Source organism: Chenopodium quinoa, unplaced genomic scaffold (genome assembly GCF_001683475.1).
Source record: "Chenopodium quinoa cultivar QQ74 unplaced genomic scaffold, ASM168347v1, whole genome shotgun sequence".
Lineage (NCBI taxonomy): Eukaryota > Viridiplantae > Streptophyta > Magnoliopsida > Caryophyllales > Amaranthaceae > Chenopodium > Chenopodium quinoa.
Window position 1 is genome coordinate 2,798,268 of NW_018743327.1, and position 22,197 is coordinate 2,820,464.

Genomic DNA, 22,197 nt, shown 5'->3' on the forward strand with positions numbered 1-22,197 from the left:
TTGGCGGTTTTTATCTCTTACTATTAAAGTGTAGTGTGTCGTGTTTCTCACTGACGGTTAATAGTGAGGAATCTTAGCATAGTCCAATTAGTGTTGTTTCAACTTAAATGATGATGATAATTGTGCTTCAAATGCTAATGTTCTCATGAGGAAAAGGAGTTTGGATGATGTTGATGTTGCTTCCTCTAAGGAGATTAAGGAAAATTCTTCTTGCGTTTATTTAGACGGCTCAATTTCGATTCCCATGGAGATTGAACCTTCAAATGGTATGATGTAACTAACGCAAAATGTAAATGAATTCAAATCGTGTGAGTCTAATAGGTCCTCTAAGCTAGCATCAAAGTACATGGAGAGATGGCTCGACTAATAAGGATGGAAAGCAATATCATAGATTTTTGAAGACTCAAATATCGCAAGTCTTATTTGCGAGTCCCAATGGAAACTTTGGGGAAGATTGCTTCAATTTTATAACTCTGCCTCTTTTTTCTTTTGTCACAATCCGAGTTGTTCGGATGGTTAAGAGTATCTCGGGAGTGCCTCTCCAAACTCATTGTTTCGGGTGTTTTTTGGATTTCCTCGGATACTGGTCGCGTTCTTCTAGCAACGAGACTGAGACACCTGCAAAACAACGAATATTCCTTTGTCAGAATATTCGCCTCCGACGATCAAGTTAGTGATCGGAAACGGAAAGGGCTAGAGAGAGAAAGTAGAGAGAAGTTGGAGCTATTAATGCTCTTTTTCTTGTAATGTCATCATCCACCCCTCCCATCATAAATGATTGGGGTATTTATAGGGGAGGGAACTTGTGCCCTTTTTACGGTTTGTACCCTAAAATTACGTGACGTGATTGGCCGCGCAATCACGCGATGCCACGTGCGACATGGGGGCGCCGTTTTACGGCTTTTAGGGATATCTCTCGGGATTTGGCCATGATGTAATTAGGCCCCTTTTTGTGCTGATTTCAGGGGTTTTATATGCCCTAAACACGTGGCATCTTCCTGTAGTGGCACGTGTCACCCTCTCATTGGGCCACGTGTCGCTACAGGATTGGCCAGTGCTCTTGAGTGCTTTTAACCTGAATGCGTGGCATCTTCCCATAGTGACACGTGTCACCCTCTCACTAGGCCACATGTCGCTACGGGACTGGTCTACGTATACAAGGTATTTTTACCCTCAACATTTGCCCCTCAGGGGGTGTCGTACGCTTACAGGCCGCCTCCTCTGACCTTTACTAGCCTTGGTGTGTACGAGTTCATTAGGGTTTTGACAGACGACTTTTGTCCGCCTAAAAATTTTAAGCGAACGCCTATCTTTGCGGAGGGAGCGGACAATAGCGGCCGTCTTATTTTTAGGAAAAGCGGCCGTCTCATTTTTGGGAAAAACGGTCGTCTATCCATTGAGGAGGGAGCTTTAGCTCCGTCTTCTTATCTATTTATTTTTTGGACGTGCCATTATTAGGTCGTCTTCTTTTCCGCTTGTTCTAATAGCGTTATCCTTCGCCCCTTTGAATTCTAGGTTAAATTTTCAAATTTAACCATTCAACTTTTTTGGGCGGGAAAAATGAATTTACCATCTTACCCCTATAAATTTTGCCTATATACACAAAGGGTTGAACCTCATTTTCACACTTTGGAACTTTACATTTTCTAGAGAGAAGTCAGAGCATTTCTAGAGAGAGAAAGTGATTTCCCTTGAATCTTCAAGAGCTCCGCTGCATAGTTTGAGTTTCCAGGAGACTTTTTGAGTTTTCCGGTCAATCTTTCAAGAACTTTTCAAACTTTCAACACGTACAGAGGTAGGCCGCCCGCTTTCTTTTCCTTGTATTATTAATATACATTTTTTTAAAACTGGCTCAACACTCGGCTTCGTCCGTTTCTCCTCATGGGGCCGACCGTTCGCCTGGGACTGAGGAGTCTAGAGTGGACGAAGACGAGTTGTCTCCTTCATGGAGTGGGTCCATTTCTAGTGCGTACCAACTCACCTCCACCTATTCTTCTCTGTCCCTGCAATCGAACATGGCGAGAACCATGCAGACGCATGATCGTCACACAGCCAGAAATCCGGACGACACTCTGGTGAATCCTAGGGTCCCCTATGACCCAAATAATACTGACATTGAGACCAGATCCACTACCCGGACAACCGCCTACACGGGCACCCATCATTCGGCCGTGGAGGTTACTTTTTCCTTCGAGGAGCGCCAAAGAACTCAGGGCGCTTCTACCGTGGTGGGAACGTCCGGGCGAACTCCGGGATTAATGTTTCCCCAATATGCCAAATCGGTCATGGATGAGGCAGAGTTGCTACTTCGTGAAGGACCTCCTTCCTCTTCACAGGCGGACGCTGATCCGTCCGTCCCAACCCCTTCTGAACTCTATCTCCGATATGGCAGGTCGGACATGCCAAGGACTGGGATTTCGATTAATGAACCGTCCGACCTGCCTCCTCGCAGTGCCCCTCCTACAGGAAGTCAGGCGGCCACTGCCAAAGACAAGGGCAAAAGCCCATTAATTCCTGAAGACGTTCCCTCAACCAGGGCGGTCGTAGTTCTAGGGGTCGCAGCTCAGTAGAGGCAGCCGATCTAGATAGGGTGTTGTCCTCTGAGTTTGGGAATGCCCCTCAAGAAGATGAAGAGGAAGAGGTTGAGAAAGCGGCCGAGGTTGAGGCGGCGGCCGAAGAGGACATCGCCAATATTGACAACTTTAAAGATCCGTACGCCTGTACGGTGGGTAGCACGGCCTTGGGCTACCTAAATGACAAGTTTGAAACATACAAGACATTCCTCCACCTTGGGGAAGGATTTGAGATCCAACCTCCAAGGAAGTCACATGTTGTGGCCGCTTGGGAGGAAGAGAGGCCGCGCCAAAGGGCCTTCAGCGTTTATAGGGCGGCCTTGGACGTTGGACTGCGCTTCCCTCTCCATGCCTTCGTCCACACTATTTTGGACGAATATGACATCGCTCTCTTCCAGCTGATGTCAAACAACTGGTTGAACATATTTGGGTATTTGGTGACGTGCATCTGCAAAGGCTTTAAGCCGGACTTTGCGGTCTTCTGTGAGATGCACTCATTAACCAAGCTGGATGCAGACGGTGTTAGTTTTGGATAGAGTTTGATATTTTGTTCATATCTTTTCCGTTATAGCTCGGAATTGATATTATAATATATCATTGGAAAAATAATTTCAAGGGCTATCCAACCATATAAAATTTGGATAAAGACTATGGGGCACGAAAATAATATCTGTCTATCTTTGAATGTCTTTCAATTCGAATAAAATTAGAACTTTTAAAAAAGGAGTTTTATTCAATTTCAAACTCTTTAATCTTATCTTTTCAAAAAGGATAATTAGGATGTTTTAGTAACTTATAGAAGTTTCTAATTAATCCTAATTGGTTTAGGAATTTTATTAAATCGTTTGGACCCTCCACATGATCATTGGGTCGTAGGTAAGGCGGGCTTAGGTTTGGTTTGGGTTCAGTTTAATATTTTGGCCATAACTTATTCGTTATAACTTTTGGGCTTATAATATATCATTGGAAAGCTCTTTTAAAGCCCCATCCAACTATTCAATCACTGGACCCAGATTATGGACCAAAATAAACTAGATTAAACATTTTTATAAAAAGGACACTAAATGAATGATTTTAAAGGACACGAAATGAATTATTTTGGGTTTAAAGGCACGAAAAGAGGAAAATAAGTTATGGTTTGGGGAAATGGGATAGGAGTTGGGTTGGTTTTATGAAATGGAAATATGGATTTAAGCACTACAAGATTAAATACTCAACCCGACCAATAATGGCGGTGAAAAGTTGTTCATCATCGGGTTTGGTTTTGGGGAGACATTTTTAGGTGTCTACAGCACCACATCCGGTCGCCGTTGCATACCATCAACAAACACCTTCCAGATCTGATCTCCGGCCGGCTGAAGATCAGGCCGAGTCATCTCAGCTAAAAAATTAGCAAAGGCCTGTCCCTTGATTGCCTTTCTTGGCTCAATCGTAATGTCAAAGCCTCTCATTTCCAAGGCCCACTTAAGCATACGACCACTGGCCTCTAAGGTTGTGAATGGATTCTTCAGAGGTTGATCAGTGTAGACCACAATTGAATGTGCTAAGAAGTACAACCGCAGATTCTTTGATGACATCTATAATGCTAGGCCAAATTTTTCAATAGGGGGGTACCTTAGCTCGGCGTTGTGAAGTACATGACTGATAATATAGACTGGGATCTGATGGTCGTCCCTTTCAGCAAGCAGGACGACACTTAGAGAGTGTTCAGAGATGGCGAGATAGATGAATAACTTCTCATTCTTGAGTGGACTGACGAGCCGAGGCAACGTATGCAGATGGCTTTTTTGCTGTACGAATGCCTCCTCGGCCTACTCTGTCCACTCGAACATGGATTTCTTCTTGATAGTTTGAAATAAATAACGACACTTATCCCCTGACCTTGACAAAAATCTACCAAGTGCTGCTAAGCAGCCGGTCAACCTTTGCACTTCCTTGATCGTCCTTGGTGACTTCATGTCCAGGACAACTTGAATCTTTTCAGGGTTGGCCTCAATTCCACGTTGATCAATAAAAAATCCGAGAAATTTACCGGACTCAACACCAAAGACACATTTCTTTGGATTTAACATCATCTTATGCCGCCTGAGTTCAGTAAAAGTTTATCGTAGATCCTTCAGATGGTCGGCCGGCTTTTTTGACTTGACAATCATGTCATCGATGTACGCCTCCATATTCCGGTCGAGCTGATCACTAAAGACTGTATTAACAAGTCGCTAGAAGGTAGCAGGGGCATTCTTGAGGCCGAATGACATAACTTTGTAACAGTACAACCCCTGATCAGTTACGAACGCTGTTTTCTCTTGATCTTCTTCCCATAAGGGAATTTGATGGAATCCAGAGTATGCGTCCATGAAACTCATCAGGGCATGCCCGACCGTTGAATCAACCAGGCGGTCGATTTTGGGTAAGGGAAAGCTTTCCTTAGGGCATACCTTGTTCAGATTGGTGTAATCCACACACATTCTCCGAGTTCCATTCGGCTTTTTCACGAGAACTACATTGGCTACCCAGTTTGGGTAATAACATTGTCGAATGAAATCGGCGTCCAGCAGCTTTTTTACCTCAGCTGCGGCCGCCTGATTCCTCTCTTCTCCATGATTTCTCTTCTTCTGGCGGACAGGTTTAACGGTTGGGTTCACAGCCAGCTAATGCACGGCCAGGTCAGGACTTATTCTTGGCATCTCACCAACGTTGAATGCAAATAAATATTTGAATTCTTTCAGCAGTTGAACTAAGTCATCCCCAAGCATACCCAAAGCTATAGTACGTGCCTACACTAACCGTCCGACCTTGTTGATCGGGGTCAAGCACTATATCTTGGTGACTGCCAGCCGGCTGGGGCCTTAACTCTTCTGGCTGACGGACAGTCATTAGCTGCTATGCTTGCTCTATCTTGGCCGCCTTACGCTTCTGGCTGACCTGGTATGCTGAGAGTGAGGTTCCTTATTCTTTTGGCTCGGACAATTTTGGTCCACGTGTTGTAGGCTTAACGGTCAACTGATTACATTCCTTAGCCATTTTCTGACTTCCTTGGATTGTCCCAATTTTTCTGTCCGTCCTCTCGAACTTTAGCAACATTAGATGAGGTACAATGACTGCTTTGGCTGCATTCAGTGTAGGACGGCCGAGTATGACGTTATATCCAGTCAGTTCTTTTACAACCAAGAAGCGGACAACCATATCTCTTCCTTCCCTTTGTTGCCCATAGCGGATGGGTAGGTCTATTCGCCCAACCGGGTGGATAATATTCCCCCAAAATCCTACCAACGGGTTAGTGATGTCTTGAAGAGCATCCTCTAGGAAGCTTAGATTCTTCAAAGCGGCCAGGCTAATGATGTCGGCCGAGCTACTCGTATCAATCAATATTCGTCCAACCTTCAAATTGGCTATCTTCATAATGAATACCATGGGATCATTATGCAGGGCTTTGACATCCCACCGGTTAGTCTCGCTGATGATTACTTTGGGAAAGGGTTCGGCCTTTACTGCATCCGTTTGCATCACCTTTCCCAAGTTCCAGGCGTCTTGCTTGATCCCTTTCATGGTTAGGCCGCCTGAGGCGAAACCTCCTGATATCACGACCAAAAAGCCTGAATCAGTGTTATTCCCATCATCTTCCTTGTCTTTGCTCTTATCATTTTTCAGTCTCTTCTCGGACGTGTTGTCTGTCCGTGTGTAAGTGAATTTGGACTTCATCACATAAGAGTTCAGCATGCCTTTCTCAGCTAGCTTGTCCAACAATCTCTTCAAATTGATACAATCGTTCGTGTCATGTCCCACGTCCTTGTGGTAATGACAATACTTGTTCTTAGCTTGTTCCTGTACTAAGCCGGGCCTCTCAGTGGCTGGGGATTTTCAAACTCAAACTTATCTTTGATTTCCATCAGGAAGGAATAACAGTCCTTGTTGAACTCATACTAGGGCTCGTACGCCTTGACCTTCTTGGATTTCTGTGGCTGACCGTCGGACACCCATACTTCTTTTCTCTTTTTTCCTTTTTTCTTTTGGCCGGCCGAGTCTTGCTGAGAAGATTGTTTCTTCTCAGCCCCCTTGGCCGGCGCTTCTGATTTTGTGAGCGAATAAAAGTCCGCCACCTCAATATAAGCTTCGGCTTCCCGCAAAACACCTGCGTATGTCTGAATCTTTTTTCTTACCAAGTCAAATTTAAAACCATTATGCCTTAATCCCCGGAGAAATTCAGAGTAAGCCATTTCATCCGGCATATTATGAATTTGGGCTTTTTCTTGGTTAAATCGCTGGACGTACGACCGTAGGCCCTCATTCTTTCCTTGAACAATAGTTGCCAAATTAAGACTGGTCTTTCGAGGCGGTATGTTGTATGAAAAATTTCCCACAAACAGCAAACTAAGAGTAGTAAAGCAATTGATACATCCAGCCGGGAGGCTATTGAACCAATCCTTTGCCACACCCTTTAAAGTGGCCGGAAAGAATTTGCACCAGGTAGCATCATCTACACTTTGCAAGTACATCAGGTTCCTGTACGAGGTGATGTGTTCTTCTGGGTTGTCGTGCCATCATAGGCTCCCAGGAGTACACTCTTCACCTTTGGTGGCTGAGGGGCAGTTAAAATATCTTGCGAAAACGGAGGCGGCTTATCCCCAAGATTCAACAACCACATCTGCCAATCAATTGGCTAGGGCTGCACAGGCTGTCCGGCCATATAAGGAGTCTGACCGGACGTCTGAGCGAACGACCCATATTGTCCGAAAACCTGGGGGCTTGGCTGCACAATGCCGTTAAGACCCTGAGGGGGCGTATACTGCGGCGGTTGTACTGGAACAAGGGTTGGAGTACGCACAGCTTGACTCCGACTGGAGATGGCTGTGTTGCTATGCTGAGAATAAAGAGTAGTTGGAAAATTCGTCCGGCATAGTGGGGGTTGAGGCCGTGTCTGAGTATGCGGCACGTTCGCGCTGCTTATGCCGGAGATTATCCCTTTCATCCTTCAATCTTCTAGACGGCTCAGGCTCCTCTCTTTGTGGCCGCCTACCTCTCCCCCCAGCCAATTGGATTTTCGTCAGCAGATCAGAGAAATTCGTCTACAACACCCTTGGAGACCTACCACTCGTTCGGCGAAATAGGGTGTTCCTAGCATCTGTTGTGTTGGTTGCCTTGTTCGTTCGGAGAAATGGGGTGTTCCCCCTCTTTCCTAGGCGGCTGCCTAGAGGTAGAGGCTCTATTGCTCTCAAACTCCTTTCGGAGCTTGTTGAGTGCGGCTTTCAGAGAGGTTGCAGTAACAGGAGGGTCATCAGCCTCTTGAAATGTGGCGATCAGCGGATCGCTGGTATGGATTGTAGGGATTATATCCTCTACATGTCCGTCCTCGCCTGGATTAGGTGTCTGACCATCTATTGCCATAACGGACAAGTATCCCCATTGACAACGCCAAATGTTTCGGGTGTTTTTTGGATTTCCTCGGATATTGGTCGCGTTCTTCTGGCAACGAGACTAAGACACCTGCAAAACAACGAATATTCCTTTGTCGGAATATTCGCCTCCGACGATCAAGTTAGTGATCGGAAACGGAAAGGGCTAGAGAGAGAAAGTAGAGAGAAGTTGGAGCTATTAATGCTCTTTTTCTTGTAATGTCATCATCCACCCCTCCCATCATAAATGATTGGGGTATTTATAGGGGTGGGAACTTGTGCCCTTTTTAGGGTTTGTACCCTAAAATTACGTGACGTGATTGGCTGCGCAATCACACGATGCCACGTGCGACATGGGGGCGTCGTTTTACGGCTTTTAGGGATATCTCTCGGGATTTGGGCCATTGTAACACCCTAGAAATTCCTTTCCTTTAAATACCCATTCTACTCTTTTAAAAATACGATTAGGAATAACTAAGACATTACCGTCACCGTGAAAACGGCTAAGGCAATTATCAAAGATACACAGCGGAAGACTCAAAATTAAAAACCGATTAAACAAGTCAACCCAAAGTCAACCAAACGAAAATAAAGTTTAAAACCAAACGAAAATAAAATTTAAAACCAAACGAACAAGTCAAATAAAATCAAACTACAACTTGGAACCATTAAAGGCCCCTATTAAAAAAACCGTTCCCAAAACAAACCTTTATGTTAGTCCACACATAATATATCATAAATAAATAAAGCATAAAACACATTGTAATCTAATTTCTGAGTTGCTGGATACCTATAGGGTCTGATATTAATAGCATCAGTTCCCTCCCTGAGTGGTATCTGGTGGTCGAATCTTTCCCTACTAGGTGGTAACCCAGCAGGTGCAACAAATACTTCTGGGAATCTACCCAAAAGAGACTGCAAAGCATCTTGCTCTGGCTGACTGTATGCCCCTTCCTCAATCTCAGAATGTAATATGAGATCTGAATCTTCAGTTACTAACTGCATCATGGACAGCTCACTCTCCCTTTGCAGCAACTTAGAGAGTTGGTCAGCCTGTATGCCCTTCAATTTCTTGTTTGTTGCACCCCTAAGCTTCACCTTCTTTTGATTCAGCTTAAATTCCATTGTGAGATTCTTAAAATCCCATAATATTGGACCCAAGGTAGAAAACCATTGGATTCCCAATACCATGTTGCTACCACTCAAGGGTAGCAGTAACAAATCTGCAGTGAAAGTGTAACCCTGCATTTTCCATGTAAACCCTTTAATCATGGCATCACACTTAATCCTGCCCCCATCAGCTACTTTCACCCATCTAGGTGGCATGTTCTCCACCTTACACTGTGATTTGAGAGCAGTAGAGGTGTCTATGAAATTATGAGTGCTGCCACTATCCAAGAGAATATGAAGAGATTTCCTTCCAAACTGCCCCATCATTCTCATGGTATGAAAAGTGGTGTTGCCATCTAGAGCCTGTAAAGAGATTTGAGCACATTCAGCCTCAGCATCCATCTCATTCTCATTCTCATTGTGCTCCCCCTCCTCATCAGAATCATCCCCTACTTCTATGTGATAGAATTGGGGTTTCTTTCCCTTACATTGATGGCCAAATTCATATTTCTCATTACACCAAAAACAAAGGCCCTTGGCTCTTTTCTCATTCATTTCCGCAGCTGTTAAGGTTTGTCTGGTTGTGTTTGGTTTTGTGTTTAGCTGGTTCGTGTTTGGTTTATTATAAGTGGAATTGGTCCCTCTCCAAGTGGAAGGGGATCCTTGGGTGGATAGGAAGGGTCTAGGGGGAGTAGGTAAAAGAGGTTTGGTTTGAGGTCTTGGTTTTCTAGCTTTATGGGCTGCTTCCTGTAGCTTAGCTAGACAATGAGATTGTTGTATTGTGGTTGGAGAGAACATTCTCACAGCCAGCTGAATCTCTTCCTCCAATCCACCAATATAGCAACTGATTAAGTATTCTTGAGAGAGATTCAATCTGCTAGCTAAAGCATCAAAAGCATCATGGTACTCTTGAATAGTCCCAGTTTGCTTAAGAGCTTTTAGACCAGCTATAGGATCATCATAGATTTCCCCAAATCTAGCAGTTATACCAGCCACATACTCAGTCCAGCTACATTGTGGTGTATTTTTCATAAAATTTTGATGCCATAACAGGGCTCTGCCTTCTAAGTGTATAACAGCAAGAGAAATCTTATTTTCATCAGATATACCATCAAGATCAAAAAACTGATTGCACTTATATAACCATGACTTAAGATCATCACCATCAAATTTAGGGAAATTAATTTTTGTGAGTCTAGAAGAATATTGAGAGTAATTTTTCTGTCCTGGTTCAGAAGTGTCAAGGGTTTTCACAGGAGTTTTAATGGGTGAGTTAACATCATAAATTAATTTAGTAACTTGTACAGACAAACCCACCATCAAATCATGCAATTCATAAATAGATTTGGTATTTTGACTGATATTCAGATTATTAGTGCTATTAGTTTCGTTCAGGGTCTTACATTGCTCATCCAGAAGAGATCTGAGTGAGGATTCCAGCTTCTGAAGATCAGCAGCTGTCATCGCCTCCGTGTCATCAGTGTTATGATCGGAGTTCTTTCGTGGTGGCATTGAATATCCAAGGAGCGTATGGCTCTGATACCAATGATGCGACCAGGACAATTAAGCTAGCCCAAACTCAGCTCTGAATGAGAGCAAGAGTTGGATTGCTTGCTCAGAGAAAATCCGAGAAAGAAAGGAATTCTCGAGAGGTGAACCAATGAAACAATGATAACAATAGAACAGAGAAAATGAGATTTTAGAGAGAAAAGGAGAGTAATTTCATTAATCATGAAAAGTTCTTACATCATGATGATGGCTTATATAGCCTTACACTAATAATTCAAATAACAGAAAATGAATAATAGAAAATGGCATAACAGAAAGATTCTTTCCTAAATACAGAGAACTTGATTATTCCTTCTCAACAACTTTTGCCAACTGTCAACATAACTGCCAACTCATCTCCTCCCTTTTCCTCATCTTCATTCAATGTAACAGTGCCCAATTCATCCAGACTCATGCTCAGGCTTGTATCACTGAACATTAATGTTGCTTGCAAGACAAGGAGCATACAAAAGCAGCTAGCTCATGATCTGAAGGAGGTCTTAGCAAAGGGTTGATCGTGAAGGAGGTTAATAAGGGCTTGGGTTGGCGTTTTACGCATGGAAGACGTAGGTCTTAGTAACTCTGAAATATTTGGGGTTTGTAAGAGGTCTCACGTTGTTTTGTGTTTTGTTAGGAAAGTAAAATAAACTTTGCAAAGAAGTTGAAGTCTTTTAACAATAATGTTGATGGTGATGGTTTAATTCAAGTAGAAGGTGTTGGTTTTGTCCAATCCCTCGAAAAGCCATGAAATTTTTAGTTGAAACTGTCAAGGGCGTGGAAACTCGTTGACAATAATTAACGCTCTTCGGAATTGGTGTTGGAGAGAGAGGCCACACATCGTTTTCTTTATGGAGACGATCATAAATGCAAATAGATTGGAAAAGATACAATATAATTGTAGTTTTGTGACAGGTTTATGTATTAGCAGTGTAGGAAACACTAGTGGAATGGGTTTTTGGTGGCGCGATATAAATGTCTTGATTGAAGATTATTTTTCCCATCATGTTAATATCTTTAACCAAGATAATAATCCGGTTCGACGTGCAATTAGTGTTTTATGGGTAGCCTCAAACCAAAAATAAGATAGTGTGCAACAATTTTAGGGGCACTAGATCATTAGATATGATTAAATTCGAATTTTTTATTTTATAAATATACATAATATGCGACAATGACCTTATATCCTACAAGCAAGTATTATAGATTTGTTATACTTCGTATTAGGTTAGTTGTTGTCTTTGTAGTCCCGTAGACATATAAATGATATTATTGAGTAGTAGAGTAGTAGGTACGAGTATATTTACAAAAGACTAGCTACAAAGTAAGCTAAACTGAACATAGTTCGGCTAGGTTTATACTAATATTATCAAGTTTAACTTCAAGATTAAACTTGGCTTGAAGTGAAAAGCCTTGTTAAAACAAGTTCTAACGATCCGAACTTTAGCTTATTAAAATGACGCAATATGTTAACCCAAATTTGATTCGACTCGAAGTGACCCAATCAAAATGACATGACACGAACTTGACCTGATACCCGACTTAACCCGATTTTTGAATGACCTGAAACCCGAAAGGATCTGACCCGAACGCGTTTCAAAATGACCCGACCCAAATGATGACCCGATTTGTTGGGTCTAGTGATTGGGCATAAATTTGTTTATTTGTTTGCTTTTCTTCTTGTTCTTTTTGAAGAAAAGTTGGGAGTTAGATTCACACCATCACTTCAAGAGCAAGTCTTCAACAAAATGACAAGTTGTAATAATGTAATTCAATTTTTGTCAAAATGTACAAATCTTACTTTATGCTAAATTGTCGCAAACCTAAAATACCCCTCTAGACATGTTCAGAATTCACTGTTATCTCAGAATAAATTATTGTGAGGCCATCTAATACAAAACCTGGCTTTACTAGACAAAGTTCAATAAACCTCCAAGTCTTCAACCATGACAATTTTAAAAAAATGACCATTGTGTATAAATTGCATTCATGTGATTAAAAATGCATACACTGCTCTAACCAAACCCTTTATCTATAACAGCAAGCAGTGTACAGGGACGTTTAATTTGTCTCCCTTATCAGCACCATTGTATCTGTAACTTACATGGTTTTATGAAACTTATAACTCCATATCCATTCCTGGAAGAGAAGCAAGGAGAAGTTAGTTATTTTCCCCAGATATTTAGCACTTCTACGGTTCTACCCATGAACGAACAACCTCCAATAGTAATTGTCATTCCTTCTTTTAGGTATACTTCGACCTTCTTAGTCAAGGTTCTAGAACAGCCACACCCTTTCAGTTTCTAACGTGCTTCCGTTCATCCATGTCTGGTGTACATGCATCCAAGTGAATCCTTTGGGCTGAAATTCATGCACAACTTATATCAGCACGACTGTCAAGCTGAGTCTTTTTTGAATCTAAGGATTTAGCTGATCAAAACTTTTTTGAAATGATACCTTTAAGTTCAGTAAAACTGTTGTTAAACAGCAACGGCACTCCTTACCTAGACACACCATAGCAAAATTTATCAAGACAGCAAAGATTCTGGTTATTTCAACAGCAAGACAAACATACTACAGTATGATATCACAAACTACATTGAGAGGAAAATGGATTACTCAGAACCCATGAATATTTAAAAATATATCAGAGTCCATGTCATAATATGGATGGAATATACGATAAAAGAATTCAACATTGGTTCAGATATTCTCTTCCCAAAATCATACTCTAGTAATAAAAATTATCGGCATTGAGAACCAAATCCCCTCCAGCAAAGCAAGATGATAAGTGATCATTGAATCCGATTAGATAAAAGATTTCAATCCAAAAAGAATTTGAGTGGAGAGAATTGCATGAAAACCAACTGTGGCATATAATGTTTCTTGCAGATAAAATGTGAGTTGATTTGTTAAACTGTAAAGATAGAAGTACACGACACAATTCAAGGATGATAAAGATTTGATATGAGGCTTTGACCCTTTAAATGAAAGCTATAATTCAATGTATTTGGGCCATCAACATATCCAATGGAAAGACCCTGTATCCATTGGCAGAGTTGAGTTGCTGAATGTTCTAAGATATATATATTATTTAATGTTACTGAGGTGAAAAGCAAGGCCTGCCTGCTACAGACTTCTGCAATAAGTGCTTGTGAGCTATTAAATGGTTACGAGAACTGCAGATAACCTGTAAAAGTTCAGTATCTGAAGCTTCTACATCTGAAAGAGCAAATTGAAGTCCTTACTGTTCGATCAGCACTGAGACAAGGTAGGACCACCAGAAAAGCAAAGAAAACGGACAGAGTGATGAATCTTAATCATATTTGAAGAGATCAAATGAAGAAGACAGTAGTTGCAATCTATATATTACAATACACCAAAGCTTCCCTGGCTAACAAGGACCTAAAAAACGAAATAATCAGAATGCAGTAAATGAAATGGTCCTACTGCTGCTCATTTGAGGACAATATGACTGATTCTATGAGCTAGGGATCAACTTGAGTCAAGTTCAATATGCTCAAATTCAACTCATGGTCCAATTTGACAGAAGAAAAGCTTTAGTCAAATTGATTTGATGATTTCCCTAACCTGAATAAGTGCTTAAAGTTAAATATCAAAACAGCAAAACAATTTGGAGTACTTGTAAAAAAATTAACATCCAACTAACAATGTCTTCCTGCACACTCTCCGAGTGCATTTTCACATGTTAGAGATACACTCAAATTTGAGTTGAGTCGAGTGATTTTGGGTTGAGTTTTGACTGTTAAACTTAGCTAACTCGAGAGTTATCTTGCCAGGTATGATGCAATCAGAAGACAGTAAAGGTAAATTATTAACCTGTCTGGTAAATTTTATCCTAGAGTAGTATAACATAGCAGATTATGTAAATATCTACCCTCTAAATTAATGAGTTGACCATCCCTTCTGCAATAGAACCCCAAAATAACCAGCCTGATCAAGCTCATTAAATAACCCCTTGTTGGTTTGGGAACTTCCTAAATTTTTTCCAGCAAAAAGCGCATCTTAAAGTTCTGAGAAAATGACAATGGAAAGACAGAAAACAATTTATACATTGCTGTTAACTCAGTAACATACAGAAATCTTTATTATACTTTGGGCTTGTTTGGTTCACAAGGGAATTAAATTCCCGTGGGAATTTTTATTTTATGGGAAGTAATTTCCATTATGTACTTCCCAGGAAATGGCCATAATTTGTTTGGTTGGCACCAAAGGAATCTCCCATTTCTATTTACCAAGGGGATGTTAGGTAAATGAATTCCCAGAAATTTCTGTTGACTAAGGGGATGTTAGGTAAGTAACTTCTCATGTTTTGCGGGAAATCAATTTTCCTAGAATTATCTATTTCTTCCATTTCTTTTACTTAGTGCTAACCAAACAACTACCAAAAATTATACTTCCCATGAATTTCAACATACCCCCATTTGCAGTAACCTGGCCATCTCTAATAGTATTTTACTAATTTGTTCTACTTTTTTCCTTCTTATTTTTATTTTTATTTGGAAAAATGGAAACTAATAATCCCACCTTTGCCACTTCTGCTCAAAACAATCCCACCTTTTCGAATTCCCAAAATAATCCCACCTTTGACCCCCATCTTCTCAAAATGAGCCTTTTACCGGTTTGTAAAATTGGTAACTTATTTTAGAAGGTGACTTGCCACGTGTCACCTTCTGATTGGTACAATTTTAATTTGGAAAAATTGCTCCCATTAATCTGAACTTTGTCTCGTCCGCCTAAATTAATCCCAACTTTCGTTTATTATCTATCACTCCCAACTTTAGGGGGTATTAATTTATATTGCACCCAAATGACTTGAAACCGGTTGAAGAGGTAAATTTTGCTGACTTGTGATTAGTTGCACACGTGTCACATAATGATTGGTTAAAATTAAAAAAAAAAAAAACCAAAACCTTCCCCACGACAGCAACAACCCGCCCCACCCACCCACAGCCACAAACACCTTCCCCCAGAGCACCGACCACCGCCCAGAACCCCCCTTTCCTGCCCTGGTGTCGGCGCCACAGCTACCACCCACCCTCCTATTCTCCTTCACTCTCCACGACCACAACCACAACCCCATGTTTCTCCTTCCTCGCACCAAAACAGGGGAAAATAAATCGGGGAACGAAAAGGGGGTGAAATTCGACGGGGAAAGGGATGGGTAGGCGAAATCCGGCAGGGAAGGGGAGAAAACGATGGTAAAGAGGGTGAAAACGGCGGGGGAACTGGGCAAGTGAGATGCGTGGTCGTGGTGCTGCGGTTGTGTGGTGGTGCTTGGCTGGTGCGTTGTGTTTGTCGTGGTGCTGCGGGGCTAAAGGGGGCGAAAACGGCCGGCTGTTTTCAGTGGTTTAGGGGGGTTGGTGGACCGGTTTCCGGCGAGTTTGGAGGCTGGGGTTAGGGTTCCGGTGGGTTAGGGGGTAGGGATAGGGTGGCTGGTATTTTGGTTTTAGTTTTTTTTTTTTTTTTGTATTTTTTTAGACCTATCACGTGTGGACACGTGTCTAGGTAACCTGCAATATCAGGTTAGATTACCTGTTGGGTGCAATAGAAATTAATACCCCCTAAAGTTGGGAGTGATAGATAATAAACGAAAGTTGGGATTAATTTGGACGGACGAGGCAAAGTTCAGATTAATGGGAGTAATTTTTCCTTTTAATTTTTGCAATTTTTTTTTTAAAAAAAATAAAAAAAAAACTCCCCACCACCGTCCACCGCATCACACACCACTTCACCACCCCCCCCCCTTTCCCCATCTCCCCAATCCTGGTTTCGTGGGTGAGATCGGGGTTCATGGGTGGTCGAGGTTTGTAGGCGGCGGTATTTCGGGGTGGTTTGGGTTTCGTGGGAGATCGGGGTTCATGGGTGGTTTGGGTTTCGTCGGTTGGTCAAAATTCGGGGTTGGTGAGTTTCGTGGGTGAGATCGGCGGGGGTGGTTTGGGTTTCGTGGGTGGTCGAGATTTGTGGATGGTGGGACTTTGTGGTGGCCGGGGTTCGTGGGTGGTGGGGATTCGTGGGTGGTGGGGATTCGTGGGTGGTGGGGATTCGGCGATGGTGGGGATTCGGAGAGAGAAAGAAGGTGGTTGGGTTAGGTGGTGATGTGGTGGTGGTTATGGCGGATAGCTAAGCGGGAGATGAGAGATTGAAAAAAAAAAAAAAAAAGTTAACCTGTTAAACAAGTTGTGTGTTAAAAGGCTCATTTTGAAAAGGTGGGAGATGATGAGAGATTGAAAAAAAAAAAAAAAAGTTAACCTGTTAAACAAGTTGTGTGTTAAAAGGCTCATTTTGAAAAGATGAGGGTCAAAGGTGGGATTATTTTGGGAATTCGAAAAGTTGGGATTGTTTTGAGCAGAAGTGGCAAAGGTGGGATTATTAAGTTTCCATTTTTCCTTTTTATTTTTATTTCCTCTCCTCTTTTCTCTCTTCTCTCGTATGTCTTCATGTGTTATTCTTGGGACAAATTCATCAATCTAGGCCATGTAAGGAAAAAATATAGCTATGGAAATGATTTATGCTATAAAACCTAATCCATACTAGCTATTTTTTAAATCTCACATAATCCTAACCGCAGTTTAATTGTGGTTTATGATAAGGAAGGTTTGTTAAGCAAAAACAATTAGAACTTATCAATCACTACAAGCACGACAAAAAAAAAAAAAAAAAAAAAAAAGAGAGAGAGAAAGAAAAAGAGAGAGAGATTTATCACCTGACAATTCCCACTTGTCGAATTTCACAAGCCAAGTATCAGAACCAATCTGAGCAGAAGAAACTCGATCAACCCACACCGTAAATCGGCGACCTTGCATATGTCCATAAGACTTCTCCAATGCATCTAAGCAGTCATAGAGAGGTTTCTCTACTCCAGAAGCATGGACAAAGACCCCTGATGAAAGCTGGTTGTCAAATAACAAAAAGAAACACAAGTGGCTTTAGCATCTCAACCAAAACTATACAACATGAAAATTTTCTCAGCCTTCTAATTATAATTGCAAAGTTGAGAACAATATGTCCTTGTATGTATGCATTGATAACAAAGTTCATCTCTAGAGGAAGTACTAATTATGTAGTTCTATGATGATATATTCAGAATCACACGTACAAAATTTGACTTCAAGTTCTGAATAAATTTCTCAGACTTGTCAACTTCTCCACGTTGCCATTTCTCACAAGCCAGATACATATTAACAACTTCAAATCCCGGATTCATATTTTGCTTTGAGTATTCCAAAGAGTCCATCTTATCCCTTGGTGATATACAAGGCCCTAGATCAAAATGGCCAATGGCTTGTATGATACCAGCAGCACATCTTTCAGAGGAATGAAGTATATTCTGGTTGTTTTTCAAATTTAATGCATGCCATTGCAATAACTCTTCTTGTGCATTACTGACCTGCATGTGAATAGATGAGAGATGCTTTGCTAACTGAAAAATTAATATCAACTAAAATGAAAGAATACACAGGAAAACAAACGACGTTTTGGATATACTTAAGTACTAACCATGACACCATAAACTCCTGGAACACTGAACAGCTCGGCATCATTTCCCGAATCACCACATACAAGAGTGTTCCTAGGAGTTTTACCATCAAATTTATTCGTTAGGTATGAGAGAGCCTGTCCTTTGCCAGCTCCTCTTGGCAACACATCCAGAGCAACCCCGCCACTATAGATAATTTTGATGTCTAACTGAGAAATAACATTTTTCTGATCAAGTGTTCAAAATAGAAGGGGATAACCTCTTTGAAGTATCAGAGTTGCAAAAGGATACCAGAAAATTTTACCCCTCTTTCTACTAGGCGTGCTTCAAGAACCTCAATCACTTTGGACGCCTTGGCCTTGTCCACGAAGAAGCTAACCTTGTGAGGCCGCTGCTCAGTTTCAGACTGTGTTCAGCATTTGAAAATAGGCTCTATGAATATCTACTCATCCATTGAAATCCAAAAGTGCGTATATTACATTATTTTGCAAAAAGAAATATCTCATTGGAAATTTGGCATAACTGCCAATAGCTTAAAGTGAGACCTGAAGCACAAGTTCGGAAAACTTATCAGTTTCTTCTGTCACAATCTTTCGATCCCACTTGTGATTGAGAGATTGTTCCCAATCAACATCAGGCACGAAAGAATCCCCATAAGCAATCTCAGTTCCCACAGACATAACAGTTATATCTGGAGTAAGCAAGGGTTTTTCATTCCTCAACTCTTTGTAGCTAATAGGTGATCGCCCCGTAGAAAACACCAGTAGGGAATCATGGCGAAAATATGCTTCCCACAGTGCATTGAACCTTAAGAGAGCATTATTCTCAGAATCATTATGATCAACCTGTGAATACCACCATCTCCGATGAACAAAACAACAAGATATTGAAACCAAAAGCGGACTAGTTTCATGAGGTAAGGAAAAAGAAACAATACCATTGTGTAGTCAAGATCTGAAACTAGCATAACGCGTGCTGCATTGTCTAGGCGATCCATAGTATCATGCCCCGTATAATTCCAACTTATTAACAAGTCTGTCTCTGCTCAGAAGTCAGAATACATGATCATATTAGCATTAACATGAACACAATTTTAGGCATTTTTCTATGGAATCATCTAATTTCCAACCCTGTGCGCAAAACTACCCTTCAATGTCAAATTTTCTCTGACTTTTGAAACAAAAGAACCAATTTATACATTCATCAAAGACCAATTAAGTCAAAATTTTGAACATGTGAGTACCTAACACACATTAGGAGTATAAATGATCAATTTGACATTTTTGCATATTTATAAAGCTATGTGACTATAAGTTAGCTATATAATCTTGCGTTTTCGCTTATCATATCATTTAATCATATATATAAAAATGGGGTAAATGTCATTAATCGATCTTTTAATATTTATATGAGCATGGAATTGACAATAAAAACATCTAACATTTTCAACTGATTCAATTGGATTAGCTTACAATTCTATAACAGATGTGCATAAATAAACTGTCAAACTCGTCAAATGGGAATCAACGATCATTGCCAAAGGACAAAAATCATAAAATAACGGGTAATTCTTAATTTCTTACCCCAGAAAATAGAATTAAACTTTAAAAAAAAAAACATGAAAAAAATAAAATGCAATTTCATCAAGATTGAATCATAAGTAGATAAAAACTCAGTACATTAAAAAAGAAAATAGTTCCAATATTTCGGATTGAAGCCAAAGTACCAGCAGAATAACATATTTACCAGTTTTATGAGGAGCTTGAATCTCTCTGTCTTCAGAGTAAAATGCCAAAAAATTTCTCAAGCACCGACTATAACAAAAGGAATCCTAATTATCACGGAGCATTTACGTACGTATGGAGGCTTTAAAAAAAAAAAAATCATATGTCTAATAACATTTCTGTAAATAAATCAGTAAAATATCTCAATTAGGTAACATTTTCAAGCCTTTCCTTCTCCAAATAATGTTGGGAAAACACGCAATTTTCAAAATACAACCAATCTTTTTTTAATTCCCACCGGACTGTCCACGTTAGCTAATGAGAACAAACTGGTTTTTTTTTTTTTTTTTTTCGGTCCAGCAACAAGCAACTACTTGATTTAGCGGTGTTAAGAGAATAAACTGCTACTTCAAGTAGTGATTTTAATTTCATACACCGCTACTTAGGTTTATAAAATGAAAACCGCTTTTGCTGTAAATTTTTTTTAAAACAAAATATTAGTAAATCAGCCAAAAAAAACCTGCAAGTGTACCTGTAAAACCTTAAAACCTACTATTCAGCCTGAAAAGTCCATATACCATATCTTCTACACAACCACCACAAATAACAAGTTACTTAAACATTCTAATCCATGGAAGTCAAAATTGTATTAAGGTAATCTAAGAGCAATGCCAAATACTTATCAAATAATAAAATATAAACAAAGTCTCAAATACTAATCATTTGCAAAATAGCATATGTCAATGGTACCAAAATATACACCTAGCTCGTACGTTGCTTCTTCCCATAAAATGATGATGAAGGTGATGTAGCTGTCTCGTCCTATGGAATATCATGTAGGCCAACTCCAACTCCAAGCTGAGACTTACTATTTCCACGCCATTGAACTCTTTGATATTGGTGTTGCACTAGTGGAGGAGATGTGACGATGATATGTTGAGGAGAAACAAGTAGAGTTTGAGGAGGAGGAGGAGGAGGAGGAGAGGGTGGGGGAGGTGGAAAAAGTGGAGCATAAGTGACAATTGGATGTCGAACCGTAGGAGAGGGAGAAGGACCATGTAAAGGAGAGGGGGAAGGAGCATGCAAGGGAGAGAGAATGGGAGTCGGTGGATGAAAAGCACATGATGAATGACCACCACGATGGGATGGTGGTCTAATCGGCCGAGTGTGCACAATAGAAGCAGAAGAAGATAGTGAGGTGGACACTAGAGGCTGCTTAATAAGATGTGAATGCCCTACCCTAGACAAGGTCTGCCCACAAAATGATGTAAGACTCTGTATCATTTGAATGACAAATGGTAGAGCCTTGTGTGGTGGCAAATCAGAGATGGTCTTAGTAGCTCCCGATAGCTTCGCGTGCAAATCAGCAACTGCATGTGCCTGCATTGAAGTTAGTTTTATTGTTAGTATAATGAATTCAAAAATGAAATAACTACTTTATAATTGAAATGAAATGAAGTTCATACAAGTACTAGGTTAGAGCTAGATGGCTGGTAATGACTTGGGGGGCGTGGCTACGAAGGTGGAGTAATGATCTACCTCGTGATGCGATGGTACCAAGCCATGTACTCTGTCATGACTAGTGAAGAAGTCCCAGTGAACGGGTTACCCTGGACTACTAATGCCTCTCGTCGATCCCAATCATGTACATGGTCCGAATGTCGAATCTCCCAGTTACGCTGTCCTCTTCGATCCTTCTTGTGTAGAGCAATGTTTGTAACTACTGCCTCTAGGATCGGCTGCTCTAAACCGAACTGACGCATGACTCGTTCTGGGAGGTGGAACTCAACGACGTCAAAGCAAATAAGAGGGGCGCGTTTACACCAAATGTGAATGTCTGGAAGTCGCTCCATAACCGCCACAGTATATGGCTGCCAAATCATCTAATTCCCAAAATAGGTATGTTAATTGTATAAGTTAATATAACTATTATAATGAACAAATACCAATGCATAAAAAAAAACAACAATTATACCTGGTCCTCTTGCTGATGGTCAAACGCACCTCGATAGTATGAGAGTCCAGAAGCAGTATGCGCACACGAAAGATGTACATGTAGCCAACTGTAAAAATAGTTAATAATAATTCTTAGTTCTAATCAGGGACAACAATGTAAGAACTAAAACTGTAAGCAATACACTACCTGCATGCCAAGGAGTCAACACCTTGCTCATGCTGAGTCCCTAAAATATCATCCTCTTCCTGAAGGTCCTCCTGTGGCTGATCTCGAGGCTTCCTTACATAGGGTCGTCCAATACAAATGTGCTCCCATGACCACAACTGCACTAGGATAAGTGGGCCTCCAATCTAACACGCTCCTCTCTCACATGCTTAACAGAGTTGACGGTACAAAA

General features: G+C 40.9%; 3 protein-coding genes across 4 annotated transcripts; all 3 read right to left on the bottom strand.

The window, feature by feature from the left end:
* Positions 1 to 5,519: 5,519 nt before the first annotated feature.
* LOC110737465 lies at positions 5,520 to 7,955 on the bottom strand. Its single transcript, XM_021917825.1, has 2 exons — positions 7,709 to 7,955; positions 5,520 to 6,421 (listed from the first exon to the last, which is right to left on the bottom strand). Exons 1-2 carry the CDS (start codon positions 7,953 to 7,955, stop codon positions 5,520 to 5,522), a joined length of 1,149 nt encoding a protein of 382 aa, XP_021773517.1.
* A 722-nt stretch (positions 7,956 to 8,677) lies between these two features.
* On the bottom strand, positions 8,678 to 10,585 carry LOC110737466. Its single transcript, XM_021917826.1, has one exon. The coding sequence runs from the start codon at positions 10,583 to 10,585 to the stop codon at positions 8,678 to 8,680; it is 1,908 nt and encodes a 635-aa protein (XP_021773518.1).
* Positions 10,586 to 12,588: 2,003 nt separating this feature from the next.
* On the bottom strand, positions 12,589 to 20,160 carry LOC110737398 (sucrose-phosphatase 2-like). Of its 2 annotated transcripts, none has more exons than XM_021917754.1 (9): positions 19,866 to 20,160; positions 19,057 to 19,160; positions 18,665 to 18,964; positions 18,424 to 18,525; positions 18,140 to 18,328; positions 17,739 to 18,029; positions 17,346 to 17,532; positions 13,076 to 13,122; positions 12,589 to 12,979 (listed from the first exon to the last, which is right to left on the bottom strand). In XM_021917754.1, exons 2-9 carry the CDS (start codon positions 19,114 to 19,116, stop codon positions 12,896 to 12,898), a joined length of 1,260 nt encoding a protein of 419 aa, XP_021773446.1. In that variant the 5' UTR covers positions 19,117 to 19,160; positions 19,866 to 20,160; the 3' UTR covers positions 12,589 to 12,895. The 2 variants fall into 2 exon arrangements, with proteins under 2 accessions (XP_021773446.1, XP_021773445.1); XM_021917753.1 differs by having other exon boundaries at positions 18,140 to 18,324; positions 18,411 to 18,525.
* Positions 20,161 to 22,197: the final 2,037 nt, after the last annotated feature.

Bases quoted from the DNA above. Each gene is read 5' to 3' on its own strand.
- LOC110737398 (XM_021917753.1), bottom strand. From the start codon at position 19,116: ATGGATCGCCTAGACAATGCAGCACGCGTTATGCTAGTTTCAGATCTT. The intron at 18,965-19,056 runs GTATTGTTTCTT...TGGTATTCACAG, and splicing joins CAGATCTTGACTACACAATG to GTTGATCATAATGATTCTGA. The intron at 12,980-13,075 runs GTATCATTTCAA...CATGAATTTCAG, and splicing joins CAGTTTTACTGAACTTAAAG to CCCAAAGGATTCACTTGGAT.
- LOC110737466 (XM_021917826.1), bottom strand. From the start codon at position 10,585: ATGCCACCACGAAAGAACTCCGATCATAACACTGATGACACGGAGGCG.
- LOC110737465 (XM_021917825.1), bottom strand. From the start codon at position 7,955: ATGGCAATAGATGGTCAGACACCTAATCCAGGCGAGGACGGACATGTA. The intron at 6,422-7,708 runs GCAACCAACACA...GAAAATCCCCAG, and splicing joins CATTTCTCCGAACGAACAAG to CCACTGAGAGGCCCGGCTTA.